This window comes from Cherax quadricarinatus, chromosome 93 (assembly GCF_038502225.1).
Source record: "Cherax quadricarinatus isolate ZL_2023a chromosome 93, ASM3850222v1, whole genome shotgun sequence".
Classification (NCBI taxonomy): Eukaryota; Metazoa; Arthropoda; class Malacostraca; order Decapoda; family Parastacidae; genus Cherax; species Cherax quadricarinatus.
In genome coordinates this window covers 7,720,171-7,739,071 of record NC_091384.1, presented here as the reverse complement: position 1 = coordinate 7,739,071, position 18,901 = coordinate 7,720,171, and the positions used below count along the sequence as shown (strand labels likewise).

Sequence of the window (18,901 nt, the reverse complement as noted above, 5' to 3'; positions counted from 1 at the left end):
GTGAGTGACACTACCCATGTACACAGTGAGTGACACTACCCATGTACACAGTGAGTGACACTACCCATGTACACAGTGAGTGACACTACCCATGTACACAGTGACTGACACTACCCATGTACACTGTGAGTGACACTACCCATGTACACAGTGAGTGACACTACCCATGTACACAGTGACTGACACTACCCATGTACACAGTGACTGACACTACCCATGTACACAGTGAGTGACACTACCCATGTACACAGTGACTGACACTACCCATGTACACAGTGAGTGACACTACCCATGTACACAGTGAGTGACACTACCCATGTACACAGTGAGTGACACTACCCATGTACACAGTGAGTGACACTACCCATGTACACAGTGAGTGACACTACCCATGTACACAGTGAGTGACACTACCCATGTACACAGTGACTGACACTACCCATGTACACAGTGAGTGACACTACCCATGTACACAGTGACACTACCCATGTACACAGTGACTGACACTACCCATGTACACAGTGAGTGACACTACCCATGTACACAGTGAGTGACACTACCCATGTACACAGTGACTGACACTACCCATGTACACAGTGACTGACACTACCCATGTACACAGTGACACTACCCATGTACACAGTGACTGACACTACCCATGTACACAGTGACTGACACTACACATGTACACAGTGACTGACACTACCCATGTACACAGTGACTGACACTACCCATGTACACAGTGAGTGACACTACCCATGTACACAGTGACACTACCCATGTACACAGTGACTGACACTACCCATGTACACAGTGAGTGACACTACCCATGTACACTGTGACTGACACTACCCATGTACACTGTGACTGACACTACCCATGTACACAGTGACTGACACTACCCATGTACACAGTGACTGACACTACCCATGTACACTGTGAGTGACACTACCCATGTACACAGTGGCTGACACTACACATGTACAGTGGCTGACACTACACAAGTACAGTGACTGACACTACCCATGTACACAGTGAGTGACACTACCCATGTACACTGTGACTGACACTACACATGTACAGTGGCTGACACTACACATGTACAATGGTTGACACTACAGATGTACACAATGACTGACAGTAGATATGCTGACACTAACTACACAAAATCAGCGTAATTGTCAGGAGAGTCGACAAGAGACCAGGTACGTTGTGGAGTGTCAGGAACGAGGGCGCCGAGGAAGTCAGCAGTGTCGTCCAAGGTGCCGCTGTCAACGATGGAAGCCCTGGCACCTCCCACCACTACCCCTGACACTTCCTGACACCCTGCATGTTGCACCAGTGCCACGTCTTGACCAGTCCTGGGCACCTTGAAGTGTTCCAGTGTACCCATCACCACTGCTGCAGCGTCACTGGGCACACTCCTGGTGGGTATAAAGTGCAGGTGAGGAGATATGACAAAGACGTAAAAAGTTACTGAAGGCAATGATTAAGGAGGTTAAGAAGATATTCTGGAGGTAGTAAAATGGTGGGGGGATGACTATGTGGGGGGTGCTAGTTGAATAGTTGTAAGTTGGATAGTTACTGACCCTGACTATCTAATCACGCACATACACACACAGTAGTGGAAGCAGAATCCATACATAGCTTTAAGAAGAGGTATGATAAAGCTCATGGAGCAAGGAGAGAGTGACCTAGTAGCGACCAGTAAAAAGGCGGGGCCAGGAGCTGTGACTCGATAACTTTAACCACAAATAGGTGAGCACACACCTGGACAAAACAGTTATGGCTGGTACACTCGGACAAAAGAGTTATGGCTGGTACACACACTTGGACAAAAGAGTTATGGCTGGTACACACACTTGGACAAAAGAGTTATGGCTGGTACACACACTTAGACAAAAGAGTTATGGCTGGTACACACACTTAGACAAAAGAGTTATGGCTGGTACACACACTTAGACAAAAGAGTTATGGCTGGTACACACACTTAGACAAAAGAGTTATGGCTGGTACACACCTGGACAAAACAGATATGGCTGGTACTGGTACGGACAGTACTGATAAACACTGCATCATCAACATGTGGTCACCCACAACGCCCATATCAACACGGCCGCCCATCAACAACCCTGAGAAGACATCAATTTTGAATAATAGTAATAATGATAGCAGACTATACTAGTCACTACACCAGGGGGTCACTATACCAGGTCACTACACCAGGGGGTCACTATACCAGGGGGTCACTACACCAGGGGGTCACTATACCAGGGGGTCACTATACCAGGGGGTCACTATACCAGGGGGTCACTACACAAGGGGGTCACTATACCAGGGGGTCACTACACCAGGGGGTCACTATACCAGGGGGTCACTACACCAGGGGGTCACTATACCAGGGGGTCACTACACCAGGGGTCACTATACCAGGAGGTCATTACACCAGGGGGTCACTATACCAGGGGGTCACTACACCAGGGGGTCACTATACCAGGGGGTCACTACACCAGGGGGTCACTATACCAGGGGGTCACTACACCAGGGGGTCACTATACCAGGGGGTCACTACACCAGGGGGGTCACTATACCAGGGGGTCACTACACCAGGGGGTCACTATATCAGGGGGTCACTACACCAGGGGGTCACTATACCAGGGGGTCACTACACCAGGGGATAACTACACCAGTCACTACACCAGAGGGTCATTACACAAGGGGTCACTACTTGGTGACAGTGGTGGGATGTGAGACAGTGGTGGTGGTGAATGGCATCAGCTGGTTGACTGACCACGTGGCACACTGGGTGACTGACTTACTGGCACCTACACTCTGGTGGTATAGTATCACAAGATGCTATAATTCAACTTGCCAAAGACAGTCTTACTGGATCTCCTTCACCTGGAGAAGTTAACAACCTCAACACCAACCATGATTTTCATAATGTGACAAGTTGGTCAGAAAATTAAACTTTTCTTCATGCTTAATATTTCCCAGCAACAGTTTTTGATCCTTGGGCACAGATCAGGCCTTGATCCACCATGAGGCCTGGTCACAGACCGGGCCGCGGGGGCGTTGACCCCCGGAACACTCTCCAGGTTTACCCCTTGCAGGCTGCACATAAGTCACTCGCATTGAGAAACAGGGGCCAGGATAACGATGGCTGGAATATAGAAGTGAGAGGCAGTGAGGGAGCAATCCAGCTCGGTGTGGCTTCCCTACAGGTGTGAGTCTTGGTCTCACGAAGTCCTCTTACGGTTATCACTCATTAACCACGTAATCCAAAGGCTTTCATAAACACTACTAGCATTGATAAGTTAGACATATCTGCAACACTTGGGTATCTTTACTGAGGAAACGTTTCGCCACACAGTGGCTTCATCAATCCATACAAAGGAGAATGGTGAAGAGCAAAAGGAGTTTGAGATAATCAGTCCCTCAGCCTTGACTCGATGTAATCAGTCCATCAATCTTGAAAGGAAAACAGCATATGCCAAACGTTTCCTCAATAAAGAAACCCAAGTGTTGTAGATGTGTCTAATTCATCAACTTGTCGGTTCTCTGGACCATTTATATACACTACTAACATCATATATCGGTGGATTAGTTGAATACATATACAAAGCAGAAAGTGTTAACACTTGCTTAATGGAACCATAGGCAGTGAATATGCCAATATCAAGACAAACTCTCTACAGTCTGGACTTGCTAAGGTTGAAGATTCAGAGGACACCTTGAATACATTCAACAGCTTACAAATATAAGTAGAGAAATCATCTAATATTTCAGCTAGTAGTGGATGAGTGGAACAGTCTACCTAGTAGTGGATGAGTGGAACAGTCTACCTAGTAGTGGATGATTGGAACAGTCTACCTAGTGGATGAGTGGAACAGTCTACCTAGTAGTGGATGAGTGGAACAGTCTACCTAGTAGTGGATGAGTGGAACAGTCTACCTAGTAGTGGATGAATGGAACAGTCTACCTAGTAGTGGATGAGTGGAACAGTCTACCTAGTAGTGGATGAATGGAACAGTCTACCTAGTAGTGGATGAGTGGAACAGTCTACCTAGTAGTGGATGAATGGAACAGTCTACCTAGTAGTGGATGAGTGGAACAGTCTACCTAGTAGTGGATGAATGGAACAGTCTACCTAGTAGTGGATGAGTGGAACAGTCTACCTAGTAGTGGATGAGTGGAACAGTCTACCTAGTAGTGGATGAATGGAACAGTCTACCTAGTAGTGGATGAATGGAACAGTCTACCTAGTAGTGGATGAGTGGAACAGTCTACCTAGTAGTGGATGATTGGAACAGTCTACCTAGTAGTGGATGAGTGGAACAGTCTACCTAGTAGTGGATGAGTGGAACAGTCTACCTAGTAGTGGATGAGTGGAACAGTCTACCTAGTAGTGGATGAGTGGAACAGTATACCTAGTAGTGGATGAGTGGAACAGTCTACCTAGTAGTGGATGAGTGGAACAGTCTACCTAGTAGTGGATGAGTGGAACGGTATACCTAGTAGTGGATGAGTGGAACAGTCTACCTAGTAGTGGATGAGTGGAACAGTCTACCTAGTAGTGGATGAGTGGAACAGTCTACCTAGTAGTGGATGAGTGGAACAGTCTACCTAGTAGTGGATGAGTGGAACAGTCTACCTAGTAGTGGATGAGTGGAACAGTCTACCTAGTAGTGGATGAGTGGAACAGTCTACCTAGTAGTGGATGAGTGGAACAGTCTACCTAGTAGTGGATGAATGGAACAGTCTACCTAGTAGTGGATGATTGGAACAGTCTACCTAGTAGTGGATGAATGGAACAGTCTACCTAGTAGTGGATGAGTGGAACAGTCTACCTAGTAGTGGATGATTGGAACAGTCTACCTAGTAGTGGATGAGTGGAACAGTCTACCTAGTAGTGGATGAGTGGAACAGTCTACCTAGTAGTGGATGAGTGGAACAGTCTACCTAGTAGTGGATGAGTGGAACAGTATACCTAGTAGTGGATGAGTGGAACAGTCTACCTAGTAGTGGATGAGTGGAACAGTATACCTAGTAGTGGATGAGTGGAACAGTCTACCTAGTAGTGGATGAGTGGAACGGTATACCTAGTAGTGGATGAGTGGAACAGTCTACCTAGTAGTGGATGAGTGGAACAGTCTACCTAGTAGTGGATGAGTGGAACAGTCTACCTAGTAGTGGATGAGTGGAACAGTCTACCTAGTAGTGGATGAGTGGAACAGTCTACCTAGTAGTGGATGAGTGGAACAGTCTACCTAGTAGTGGATGAGTGGAACAGTCTACCTAGTAGTGGATGAGTGGAACAGTCTACCTAGTAGTGGATGAGTGGAACAGTCTACCTAGTAGTGGATGAGTGGAACAGTCTACCTAGTAGTGGATGAGTGGAACAGTCTACCTAGTAGTGGATGAGTGGAACAGTCTACCTAGTAGTGGATGAATGGAACAGTCTACCTAGTAGTGGATGAGTGGAACAGTCTACCTAGTAGTGGATGAGTGGAACAGTCTACCTAGTAGTGGATGAGTGGAACAGTCTACCTAGTAGTGGATGAGTGGAACAGTCTACCTAGTAGTGGATGAGTGGAACAGTCTACCTAGTAGTGGATGAGTGGAACAGTCTACCTAGTAGTGGATGAATGGAACAGTCTACCTAGTAGTGGATGAGTGGAACAGTCTACCTAGTAGTGGATGAGTGGAACAGTCTACCTAGTAGTGGATGAATGGAACAGTCTACCTAGTAGTGGATGATGTAGGTGATGCAAACTTTAATTCGCGAAGTATGAAATAAGAATCAAAAACTGTTGCTGGGACTCACGAAATCGTAATGACACGATTGAAACAACCCATACCACGGGTGGGGTTAGAACCCGCGGTCAGAAAGTCATAAAACTCTAGGTGAAGGTCTAGTAAGATTGTCTTTGGTTAGGTGAATTATAGCATCTTGTGATGTTTGACCACCAGAGTGTAGGTGCCAGTAAGTCAGTTACCCAGTGTGCCACGTGGTCAGTCAACCAGGTGGCACCCACCACTCACTATCACCACTGTCTCACATCCCACCTCTGACACTATTTGTCAGGCTCTGTTCTTAGAGTGAATAGTGAGGTAGACTGTCATAGGTGGCCCGGTGGCCTGGTGGCTAAAGCTCCCGCTTCACACACGGAGGGCCCGGGTTCGATTCCCGGCGGGTGGAAACATTTCGACACGTTTCCTTACACCTGTTGTCCTGTTCACCTAGCAGCAAATAGGTACCTGGGTGTTAGTCGACTGGTGTGGGTCGCATTCTGGGGGACAAGATTAAAGACACCAATGGAAATAAGTTAGACAGTCCTCGATGACGCACTGACTTCCTTGGGTTATCCTGGGTGGCTAACCATCCGGGGTTAAAAATCCGAACGAAATCTTATCTTATCTTATGGTGTATTGAGGAACAAGACAAATGGTGGTAACGGTGGGATGTGAAACAGTGGTGTCAGCTGCCTGACTGACTACGTGGCACACTGGGTGGCTGACGGTCTTTTGCCTAGCTTTTTTGTACATCTGCCCTCGATCCTGGTCTGAATCCAACAGGTTGGCCTACGGCCTAGCCGGGCGCTGTTCAAGTGGGAGTCACGTGACACTTAAGTAATGGACACAGGTGGGAACACATAGCCAATACATATTACTGACACGGGAGTCACTACACCAGGGGGTCATTACACCAGGGGGGTCACTACACCAGGGGGTCACTACACCAGGGGGTCACTACACCAGGGGGTCATAACACCAGGGGGGTCACTACACCAGGGGGTCACTATACCAGGGGGTCACTACACCAGGGGGTCATTCATTACACCAGGGGGTCACTACACCAGGGGGGGGGCCACTCCACCAGGGGGTCACTTTACCAGGGGGTCATTATACCAGGGGGTCACTACACCAGGGGAGTCACTACACCAAGGGGGTCACTACACCAGGGGGGTCACTACACTAGGGGGTCACTACACCAGGGAGTCAATACACCAGGGGTCACTATACCAGGGGGTCACTACACTAGGGGGTCACTACATCAGGGGGTCACTACACCTGGGGGTCACAACACCAGGGGGTCACACCAGGGGGTCACTACACCTGGGGGTCACTACACCAGGGGTCACTACACCAGGGGTCACTACACAAGGGGGTCACTACACTAGGGGGTCACTACACCAGGGCGTCACTACACCAGGGGGTCACTACACCAGGGGTCACTACACCAGGTCACTACACCAGGGGGTCACTACACCATGGGGTCACAACTCACCATCAAAGGAAAAATCAGTAACGAAGAGATGCTCATCTCTGAGAGTCAGGGTGGCAGTGGTGTTGTAGTGCCAGGCTGATACTGACCATCCTGCCATCTTCCATCCCTCCTCCACCACCACTCTCTGAAACACATGATACATTATATACCACTCTCTGGTGGTATATATACCACATTATTATACCACTCTGGTGTGGGTCGCATCTTGGGTGTTAGTGGACTGGTGTGGGTCACATCCTGGGTGTTAGTGGACTGGTGTGGGTCACATCCTGGGTGTTAGTGGACTGGTGTGGGTCACATCCTGGGTGTTAGTGGACTGGTGTGGGTCACATCCTGGGTGTTAGTGGACTGGTGTGGGTCACATCCTGGGTGTTAGTGGACGGGTGTGGGTCACATCCTGGGTGTTAGTGGACTGGTGTGGGTCACATCCTGGGTGTTAGTGGACTGGTGTGGGTCACATCCTGGGTGTTAGTGGACTGGTGTGGGTCACATCCTGGGTGTTAGTGGACTGGTGTGGGTCACATCCTGGGTGTTAGTGGACTGGTGTGGGTCACATCCTGGGTGTTAGTGGACTGGTGTGGGTCACATCCTGGGTGTTAGTGGACTGGTGTGGGTCACATCCTGGGTGGTAGTGGACTGGTGTGGGTCACATCCTGGGTGTTAGTTGACTGGTTTACCTGGAGTTTACCTGGAGAGAGTTCCGGGGGTCAACGCCCCCGCGGCCCGGTCTGAGACCAGGCCTCCTGGTGGATCAGAGCCTGATCAACCAGGCTGTTGCTGCTGGCTGCACGCAAACCAACATACGAGCCACAGCCCGGCTGATCCGGAACTGACTTTAGGTGCTTGTCCAGTGCCAGCTTGAAGACTGCCAGGGGTCTGTTGGTAATCCCCCTTATGTGTGCTGGGAGGCAGTTGAACAGTCTCGGGCCCCTGACACTTATTGTATGGTCTCTTAACGTGCTAGTGACACCCCTGCTTTTCATTGGGGGGATGGTGCATCGTCTGCCAAGTCTTTTGCTTTCGTAGTGGGTGATTTTCGTGTGCAAGTTCGGTACTAGTCCCTCTAGGATTTTCCAGGTGTATATAATCATGTATCTCTCCCTCCTGCGTTCCAGGGAATACAGGTTTAGGAACCTCAAGCGCTCCCAATAATTGAGGTGTTTTATCTCCGTTATGCGCGCCGTGAAAGTTCTCTGTACATTTTCTAGGTCGGCAATTTCACCTGCCTTGAAAGGTGCTGTTAGTGTGCAGCAATATTCCAGCCTAGATAGAACAAGTGACCTGAAGAGTGTCATCATGGGCTTGGCCTCCCTAGTTTTGAAGGTTCTCATTATCCATCCTGTCATTTTTCTAGCAGATGCGATTGATACAATGTTATGGTCCTTGAAGGTGAGATCCTCCGACATGATCACTCCCAGGTCTTTGACGTTGGTGTTTCGCTCTATTTTGTGGCCAGAATTTGTTTTGTACTCTGATGAAGATTTAATTTCCTCATGTTTACCATATCTGAGTAATTGAAATTTCTCATCGTTGAACTTCATATTGTTTTCTGCAGCCCACTGAAAGATTTGGTTGATGTCTGCCTGGAGCTTTGCAGTGTCTGCAATGGAAGACACTGTCATGCAGATTCGGGTGTCATCTGCAAAGGAAGACACGGTGCTGTGGCTGACATCCTTGTCTATGTCGGATATAAGGATGAGGAACAAGATGGGAGCGAGTACTGTGCCTTGTGGAACAGAGCTTTTCACCGTAGCTGCCTCGGACTTTACTCTGTTGACGACTACTCTCTGTGTTCTGTTAGTGAGGAAATTATAGATCCATCGACCGACTTTTCCTGTTATTCCTTTAGCACGCATTTTGTGCGCTATTACGCCATGGTCACACTTGTCGAAGGCTTTTGCAAAGTCTGTATATATTACATCTGCATTCTTTTTGTCTTCTAGTGCATTTAGGACCTTGTCGTAGTGGTCCAATAGTTGAGACAGACAGGAGCGACCTGTTCTAAACCCATGTTGCCCTGGGTTGTGTAACTGATGGGTTTCTAGATGCGTGGTGATCTTGCTTCTTAGGACCCTTTCAAAGATTTTTATGATATGGGATGTTAGTGCTATTGGTCTGTAGTTCTTTGCTGTTGCTTTACTGCCCCCTTTGTGGAGTGGGGCTATGTCTGTTGTTTTTAGTAACTGTGGGACGACCCCCGTGTCCATGCTCCCTCTCCATAGGATGGAAAAGGCTCGTGATAGGGGCTTCTTGCAGTTCTTGATGAACACAGAGTTCCATGAGTCTGGCCCTGGGGCAGAGTGCATGGGCATGTCATTTATCGCCTGTTCGAAGTCATTTGGCGTCAGGATAACATCGGATAGGCTTGTGTTAATCAAATTTTGTGGCTCTCTCATAAAAAATTCATTTTGATCTTCGACTCTCAGTCTGGTTAGCGGCTTGCTAAAAACTGAGTCATATTGGGACTTGAGTAGCTCACTCATTTCCTTGTTGTCATCTGTGTAGGACCCATCTTGTTTAAGTAGGGGCCCAATACTGGACGTTGTTCTCGATTTTGATTTGGCATAGGAGAAGAAATACTTTGGGTTTCTTTCGATTTCATTTATGGCTTTTAGTTCTTCCCGCGATTCCTGACTCCTAAAGGATTCTTTTAGCTTAAGTTCGATGCTTGCTATTTCTCTGACCAGTGTCTCCCTACGCATTTCAGATATATTGACCTCTTTTAGCCGCTCTGTTATTCTTTTCCGTCGCCTGTAAAGGGAGCGCCTGTCTCTTTCTGTTTTACATCTACTCCTCCTTTTTCTTAGAGGAATAAGCCTTGTGCATACATCGAGTGCTACCGAGTTAATCTGTTCTAGGCATAAGTTGGGGTCTGTGTTGCTTAGTATATCTTCCCAGCTTATATCGGTTAGGACTTGGTTTACTTGGTCCCACTTTATGTTTTTGTTATTGAAGTTGAATTTGGTGAATGCTCCCTCGTGACTAATCTCATTATGTCGGTCTGGGGCTCCGCGCATACATGACTGAACCTCAATTATGTTGTGATCTGAGTATATTGTTTTTGATATGGTGATATTTCTTATCAGATCATCATTGTTAGTGAAGATGAGGTCTAGTGTATTCTCCAGTCTAGTAGGCTCTATTATTTGCTGGTTTAAATTGAATTTTGTGCAGAGATTTAAAAGCTCGCGTGAGTGTGAGTTTTCATCAGAGCTGCCTCCTGGTGTTATTACTGCAACAATATTATTTGCTATATTCCTCCATTTTAGGTGCCTTAAGTTGAAATCCCCCAGGAGCAAGATGTTGGGTGCAGGAGCTGGAAGGTTTTCCAGACAGTGGTCAATTTTTAACAGCTGTTCCTGGAATTGCTGGGATGTTGCATCCGGAGGCTTGTAGACTATCACAATGACTAGGTTTTGGTTCTCGACCTTTACTGCTAAAACTTCCACTACATCATTTGAGGCATTTAGCAGTTCTGTGCAAACAAGTGACTCTGCAATGTACAGGCCAACCCCCCCCTTTTGCCTGTTCACTCTGTCACATCTGTATAGGTTGTAACCTGGGATCCATATTTCGTTGTCCAAGTGATCCTTTATGTGGGTCTCAGTGAAAGCCGCGAACATTGCCTTTGCCTCTGCAAGCAGTCCACGGATGAAAGGTATTTTGTTGTTTGTTGCTGGCTTTAGACCCTGTATATTTGCAAAGAAGAATGTTATCGGACTGGTGGTATTGTTGGTACTGGGGGGGGATTTTTTTTCCGGCATTAGTATCTGTATCTGTTGGTTTGGAGTGGAGGCCATCGACTGTGGTTCCACTCCAGGAATGACTGGATTTGGTGTACGATTTCTGCCATTTCCTGCCAGTTTTTTTTCCTTCCTGGCACTAAAAAACCTCTCCCTCTTGAGTGGCTGTGGCTACCCAGGTTTTCCCATGGCCTGGATGTTTTGTATCTTTTTGTCCCCTTTAGATGGTATGCCTGGCAATTTAAGTTATAGCACAGTCTTTCCTGTACTGAAGAGGTACACAGTTCAGGGTGAAAAAGCTTACAGGAAGGGAGTTTGCATTTTCCTGTTGTCATATGGGCATGGCATTTCCTAGGGTGGTCATAGTTGCACGTCCCATCTGTTTTTCCAGATTTCCCATGCCAGCAGATACCGAGTGCATAGTATGTGCACAGGCTTGGTTTCCGTTTGCCTTGGGTTTCTGTGACTGTATTCCCTGTTGGTGCATGTTTCCCTGTCTTACTTCTATCCTCCCTAGCACCAACAATGGAGCTCCCACCATTTGTTTTTGGTAATATATCCTCACTATTGCTAGTGGAGTCCTCTTGTTTGCTATTTCCTGCGGTATTTCTAGTTTGCAATATTGGTTTTATCTTATCTTTGACTACACTTGTTTCCCTACTATGGCTCCTGTCCCCTATGCGGTCATTTATATGTATTCCTTCCTGCGTATAATTCCCGACTACCTGGACAAAATCTCCAGCTTCACCATTACTGTCTCCCAGGACAGCATCTCCAGCTTCCCCATTACTGTCTCCCAGGACAGCATCTCCAGCTTCACCATTACTGTCTCCCAGGACAGCACCTCCAGCTTCACCATTACTGTCTCCCAGGACAGCACCTCCAGCTTCCCCATTACTGTCTCCCAGGACAGCACTATCAGCCCCCCATTTACTGACTACCAGGACATCATCTCCAGCCTTACAGTTTCTGACTACATGGCCAGTATCAAGGGCAGTACCATTCAGCCCGGACTTTTTATGTTCCCATCTGTTGTAGAAAGCTTCCAGGTTTTCTATGAAAGCAGCTTTGATGTTGACCTCTTTTAATACCCTTGTGATTTTAGTCCACAGATTTATCTCATTTGGGCATACCCAAAAACACTTCCCTGTTTTAATACTGCTTGTAGCTAGTTCTTGGATATCTGCACAAGGGGCGTGACACCAATTTCCACAGAAATGACAATTTATGCATGTGGAAGCCCGTTTGTTTGACTGACCACAGACTACACACAGCTTCATAATGATTTGAATGGTTGATTTACTGCAATTCTACTAGCAACCTCTTGAATATTCTATTAATAACCTGCTAGGTGGTGCACAACGAAACCGTTTGAAACCAGTCCAGGGTTCGGACCAGTCAAGGGTTCGGACCAGTCAAGGGTTCGGACCAGTCAAGGGTTCGGACCAGTCTATCTGATCTGATCAGTGGGTCACTTATTTAAACCATACTGGTCGGTGATTTGAGCTAACACATGAAGGATCTACTGGAAATTATCTACCCGAGTAATATGTGATTTGATTGATACAAAAGTATAACTTGCGTGTTGAAGAGCCGGTGACTGCTGGCACTCCTACAATGACGAACGGTCGAGCCTCCACCTTTGTTTATCAATCGCTGTATCTAGCTTCTCTATTTTTTTTTTTTTTTCCGTCTCCACCACAATAAATGCTATATTATCACTATAGTTGACTGGTGCAAATTTTGGAGGAAGGGCGCTTTTTCTGTAGTAATAATTGCTTCTCGTTGTGTATATTGCGACCGCTGGTAACTACAGGTTATATGAAATTCACAGTAACGTCTCGTATTTCAAGAAAAAGAAACTAATGAAAGTCACTCCACTTCACTAAGTACCATTATAATACTGGTTAGTTGCTACTACAACACTGTATTCTGCTATTCACTGGTATCACTAGATTATATGCGAGTACACTAGCAAGCCAGGAAGATTATTAAAAACAGCTGACCTGTGGTAAGTTTCTGGCGACTTCTGGCACCTGCCTCTATAGGCTTATCACTTCATTTACAAATTCACATGTTTTCAAATGACACTTTAGCCTTTATCATCAATATACTAGGGAGCCACTGTAATATACACTATACACTATGTATACTCAATGCTTTCAGGGAGACTTTCTTTCCTCTGACACAAAGTTCAATATTATTATTTTCCCACACGGGACAGGCCTATGATTCCCCTCTGGCAGTAAACTCTGCTAGGAAGTGCACACTAATTCTCCTTTTTTTACTCAGTATATAATGTTTTCCGCCCAAGATTGGTTCCAGGCGCTAGAGGGATGTATCGTATAGGATTGATGACACAAATTAAAGTTCTAGCACGTAAGAGCGACCGTGAAAACACCAGAATAACCGGGAGCACAACGAGGCACGCTGACACGCTATGAGTGCTGCTGACAAATTTCTTAAATTTGCTTGTAACAGATAAGTGAACTATAGATATGTAGATGTACATGTACTGGTATACCTTGTACATGTACTGGTATACCTTGTACATGTACTGGTATACCTTGTACATGTGCTGGTATACCTTGTACATGTGCTGGTATACCTTGTACATGTACTGGTATACCTTGTACATGTACTGGTATACCTTGTACATGTGCTGGTATACCTTGTACATGTACTGGTATACCTTGTACATGTACTGGTATACCTTGTACATGTACTGGTATACTTTGTACATGTACTGGTATACCTTGTACATGTACTGGTAGTGACTATATATTATTATTATTATTATTATTATTATTATTATTATTATTATTATTATTATTATTATTATTATTATTATTATAATACACCACCCTCTGTAACACATTACACATATACAGAGGATGAAGCCCTAAACATGTATGGGTCAGGCATCGACTGGGAAGGCATCTTTGGTAACTGCTTCGTCAGCTATGTTAATTAAGCTTTAATTACAAAGTTGACAGTTAATTACGATAGACAATAGATTATAAGAGTCGAGTTAGTTAATATAGACAATAGACTATAAGAGTTAAAATAGACAATAGACTATAAGAGTTAAAATAGACAATAGACTATACTTACAGATCCATTCTGAGAGAAGTGTAGAGTGTGGCAAGGCATAAGTCTCCTGGTGCTGGCAACAGTCACCCATTTACCATCAAACTGTCAACAGAGATGATGTCTATCATGGTGTCTATCATGATGTCAAGGCATCAAATAATGTTATAACAGAGATCACCCCAGGAGACAGCTCAGATTCACACATACATGAGCTGTTAAATCTCTGCAGCAAATTCACCTTAAGCCAGCAAATATTGGAGCTAACAAAAGTGGAAAATACATTGGACCTTAACTTTATTAATAATGATTATTTGCTAGGGAATATAACAGTATTAAAAACAATTAATTCATATCACAACATAATCTAAGTTCAGACTGTTATACATAGAAGTTATGACCAGCAAAATGAGATCAGTCATAATCGTTCCTTCACCAAAATCAATTTTGATAAATAACCATTCTTGTACTACTACTACTACCACCACCACCACTTCCTGCCTATATATAGCCGTCCTGCTCCACTTCTGGTTAGTGTGACTTTGTCAATGGTCCAAGTCGGACCGAAACGTCGTCGTAAGCTTCTCTTTTATGTGCGGGTTATTCGTGTATTGTGTGTGCAATTTTGATAATAAGACTATCAACCAAGATTGAATTAAACATGTCTTTAATAAAAAAGTTGATACAGTATCTTAAACAACACGGATCCAAACCTTTGACTAGAAAGAATTAACTCTGTGGCACTTGAAGTATGCTTAAGGCACATTCCTATAAGAAATAAGAAGAGAAGATGTAAACTAGAAAGAGAGAGACGCTCCCTATACAGGCGAAGGCGAAAAATCACAGAGCTGCTGAAAGGGGACAGTATATCTGAAATACGAAGGGAGGCACTGGCCAGAGAAATAGGAAATGTCTAACTTGAGCTTAAGAATCATACAGGAGACAAGAAAAAACAGGAAGAACGTATATTCATAAATGAGTGGAACAGTCTACCTAGTAGTGGATGAGTGGAACAGTCTACCTAGTAGTGGATGAGTGGAACAGTCTACCTAGTAGTGGATGAGTGGAACAGTATACCTAGTAGTGGATGAGTGGAACAGTCTACCTAGTAGTGGATGAGAGGAACAGTCTACCTAGTAGTGGATGAGTGGAACAGTCTACCTAGTAGTGGATGAGTGGAACAGTCTACCTAGTAGTGGATGAGTGGAACAGTCTACCTAGTAGTGGACGAGTGGAACAGTCTACCTAGTAGTGGATCAGTGGAACAGTCTACCTAGAAATGGATCAGTAGAACAGTCTACCTAGTAGTAGATGAGTGGAATAGTCTACCTAGTAGTGAATGAGTGGAACAGTCTACCTAGTAGTGGATGAGTGGAACAGTCTACCAAGTAGTGGATGAGTGGAACAGTCTACCTAGTAGTGGTTGAGTGGAACAGTCTACCTAGTGGTGGATGAGTGGAACAGTCTACCTAGTAGTGGATCAGTGGAACAGTCTACCTTGTAGTGGATGAATGGAACAGTCAACCTGGTAGTGGATGAGTGGAACAGTCTACCTAGTAGTGGATGAGTGGAACAGTCTACCTAGTAGTGAATCAGTGGAACAGTCTACCTTGTAGTGGATGAATGGAACAGTCAACCTGGTAGTGGATGAGTGGAACAGTCTACCTAGTAGTGGATGAGTGGAACAGTCTACCTAGTAGTGGATGAGTGGAACAGTCTACCTAGTAGTGGATCCGTGGAACAGTCTACCTAGTAGTGGATGAGTGGAACAGTCTACCTAGTAGTGGATGAGTGGAACAGTCTACCTAGTAGTGGATGAGTGGAACAGTCTACCTAGTAGTGGATGAGTGGAACAGTCTACCTAGTAGTGGATGAGTGGAACAGTCTACCTAGTAGTGGATCAGTGGAACAGTCTACCTAGTAGTGGATGAGTGGAACAGTCTACCTAGTAGTGGATGAGTGGAACAGTCTACCTAGTAGTGGATGAGTGGAACAGTCTACCTAGTAGTGGATCAGTGGAATAGTCTACCTAGTAGTGGATGAGTGGAACAGTCTACCTATTAGTGTATGAGTGGAACAGTCTACCTAGTAGTGGATGAGTGGAACAGTCTACCTAGTAGTGGATGAGTGGAACAGTCTACCTAGTAGTGGATGAGTGGAACAGTATACCTAGTAGTGGATGAGTGGAACAGTCTACCTAGTAGTGTATGAGTGGAACAGTCTACCTAGTAGTGGATGAGTGGAACAGTCTACCTAGTAGTGGATGAGTGGAACAGTCTACCTAGTAGTGGATGAGTGGAACAGTATACCTAGTAGTGGATGAGTGGAACAGTCTACCTAGTAGTGGATGAGTGGAACAGTATACCTAGTAGTGGATGAGTGGAACAGTCTACCTAGTAGTGGATGAGTGGAACAGTATACCTAGTAGTGGATGAGTGGAACAGTCTACCTAGTAGTGGATGAGTGGAACAGTCTACCTAGTAGTGGATGAGTGGAACAGTCTACCTAGTAGTGGATCAGTGGAACAGTCTACCTAGTAGTGGATCAGTGGAACAGTCTACCTAGTAGTGGATGAGTGGAACAGTCTACCTAGTGGTGGATGAGTGGAACAGTCTACCTAGTAGTGGATGAGTGGAACAGTCTACCTAGTAGTGGACGAGTGGAACAGTCTACCTAGTAGTGGATGAGTGGAACAGTCTACCTAGTAGTGGATGAGTGGAACAGTCTACCTAGTAGTGGATGAATGGAGAGGGGTTGTATGTGAGTGGGACTTGTACATGAGAGGGGTTGTATTTGAGTGGGACTTGTACATGAGAGGGGTTGTATTTGAGTGGGACTTGTACATGAGAGGGGTTGTATGTGAGTGGGACTTGTACATGAGAGGGGTTGTATTTGAGTGGGACTTGTACATGAGAGGGGTTGTATTTGAGTGGGACTTGTGCATGAGAGGGGTTGTATGTGAGTGGGACTTGTACATGAGAGGGGTTGTATTTGAGTGGGACTTGTACATGAGAGGGGTTGTATTTGAGTGGGACTTGTACATGAGAGGGGTTGTATGTGAGTGGGACTTGTACATGAGAGGGGTTGTATGTGAGTGGGACTTGTACATGAGAGGGGTTGTATGTGAGTGGGACTTGTACATGAGAGGGGTTGTGAGTGGGACTTGTACATGAGAGGGGTTGTGAGTGGGACTTGTACATGAGAGGGGTTGTGAGTGGGACTTGTACATGAGAGGGGTTGAGAGTGGGTCTTGTGCATGAGAGGGGTTTTGAGTGGGACTTGTACATGAGAGGGGTTGTGAGTGGGACTTGTACATGAGAGGGGTTGTGAGTGGGACTTGTACATGAGAGGGGTTGTGAGTGGGACTTGTACATGAGAGGGGTTTTGAGTGGGACTTGTACATGAGAGGGGTTGTGAGTGGGACTTGTACATGAGAGGGGTTGTGAGTGGGACTTGTACATGAGAGGGGTTGTGAGTGGGACTTGTACATGAGAGGGGTTGTGAGTGGGACTTGTACATGAGAGGGGTTGTGAGTGGGACTTGTACATGCGAGGGGTTGTGAGTGGGACTTGTACATGAGAGGGGTTTTGAGTGGGACTTGTACATGAGAGGGGTTGTGAGTGGGACTTGTACATGAGAGGGGTTGTGAGTGGGACTTGTACATGAGAGGGATTGTGAGTGGGACTTGTACATGAGAGGGGTTGTGAGTGGGACTTGTACATGAGAGGGGGTTGTGAGTGGGACTTGTACATGAGAGGGGTTGTGAGTGGGACTTGTTAACAAGGTTATCTTGTTCCTTGGGTAACACTGATAATGGGTTGGGGTGAATATTTATGTTAGTGGGTTTGTGACTGAGAAGAACCTGCCTAATATGGGCTAGTAGGCCTCCTGCAGTGCTCTTCCCTCATGTTGTTATTTACTCACCAGTGATGGATGGTTCTCACTTGGAAACTTAAAATATTCTTGACAATCGCCAGCACTCACAGGCAGGTGGATCACTCCCACCAACACCACCCACGCCCACGCCCACGCCCGTACGCCCATCCTGCCTCAGTACTGTAATAAAAAAAAGTACATTGGAAGCACGGTAAACCCGCAAGGGACACCCAGCAGCTGGGAGTGAGGTGTTCCTGTTCCACCTCCTGGGATCAAGAGCAGGTGAACAGCGTGAGAGAATGAGTGTTCAGATGGCTGGCAGTTCACTTGTTCACCTTCACCTCCATGACTGACATGACTTGCGCTTAACATGTCACTTTCTGAAGTGCTCAGGGCTGAACAACAGTGCTGAACAACGGTGTTGAACAACAGTGCTGAACAACGGTGTTGAACAACAGTGCTGAACAACGGTGTTGAACAGTGCTGAACAACGGTGTTGAACAACGGTGTTGAACAACAGTGCTGAACAACGGTGTTGAACAACAGTGCTGAACAACGGTGTTGAACAACAGTGCAGAACAACGGTGTTGAACAACGTCAGTCTGACAGACTTTCAGTCTACAGGTCACAACACCTGACACACACACAGTGTCAGGTACACAGGTCACAACACCTGACACACACACAGTGTCAGGTACACAGGTCACAACACCTGACACACACACAGTGTCAGGCACACAGGTCACAACACCTGACACACACACAGTGTCAGGTACACAGGTCACAACACCTGACACACACAGTGTCAGGTACACAGGTCACAACACCTGACACACACACAGTGTCAGGTACACAGGTCACAACACCTGACACACACACACTGTCAGGTACACAGGTCACA

At 46.0% G+C, this 18,901-nt stretch overlaps 1 protein-coding gene across 1 annotated transcript; it reads right to left on the bottom strand.

Annotated features, from left to right (window-relative positions):
- Nucleotides 1–1,024: 1,024 nt before the first annotated feature.
- LOC128703493 (uncharacterized) lies at nucleotides 1,025–18,183 on the bottom strand. The gene is made up of 5 exons (XM_070104708.1): nucleotides 18,049–18,183; nucleotides 14,149–14,229; nucleotides 7,292–7,415; nucleotides 2,021–2,132; nucleotides 1,025–1,424 (listed from the first exon to the last, which is right to left on the bottom strand). The coding sequence occupies exons 1-5, from the start codon at nucleotides 18,166–18,168 to the stop codon at nucleotides 1,160–1,162; spliced, it is 702 nt and encodes a 233-aa protein (XP_069960809.1). The 5' UTR covers nucleotides 18,169–18,183; the 3' UTR covers nucleotides 1,025–1,159.
- Between the last annotated feature and the right edge of the window lie 718 nt (nucleotides 18,184–18,901).

What these genes read in the sequence shown, in the direction of transcription:
- LOC128703493 (XM_070104708.1), bottom strand. Translation starts at nt 18,168, where the DNA reads ATGGGCGTACGGGCGTGGGCGTGGGCGTGGGTGGTGTTGGTGGGAGTG. An exon ending in GTGAGAACCATCCATCACTG is followed by an intron (nt 14,230 to 18,048) that starts GTGAGTAAATAA and finishes CTCTGTTGACAG; the next exon opens with TTTGATGGTAAATGGGTGAC. An exon ending in ACTTCTCTCAGAATGGATCT is followed by an intron (nt 7,416 to 14,148) that starts GTAAGTATAGTC and finishes CATGTGTTTCAG; the next exon opens with AGAGTGGTGGTGGAGGAGGG.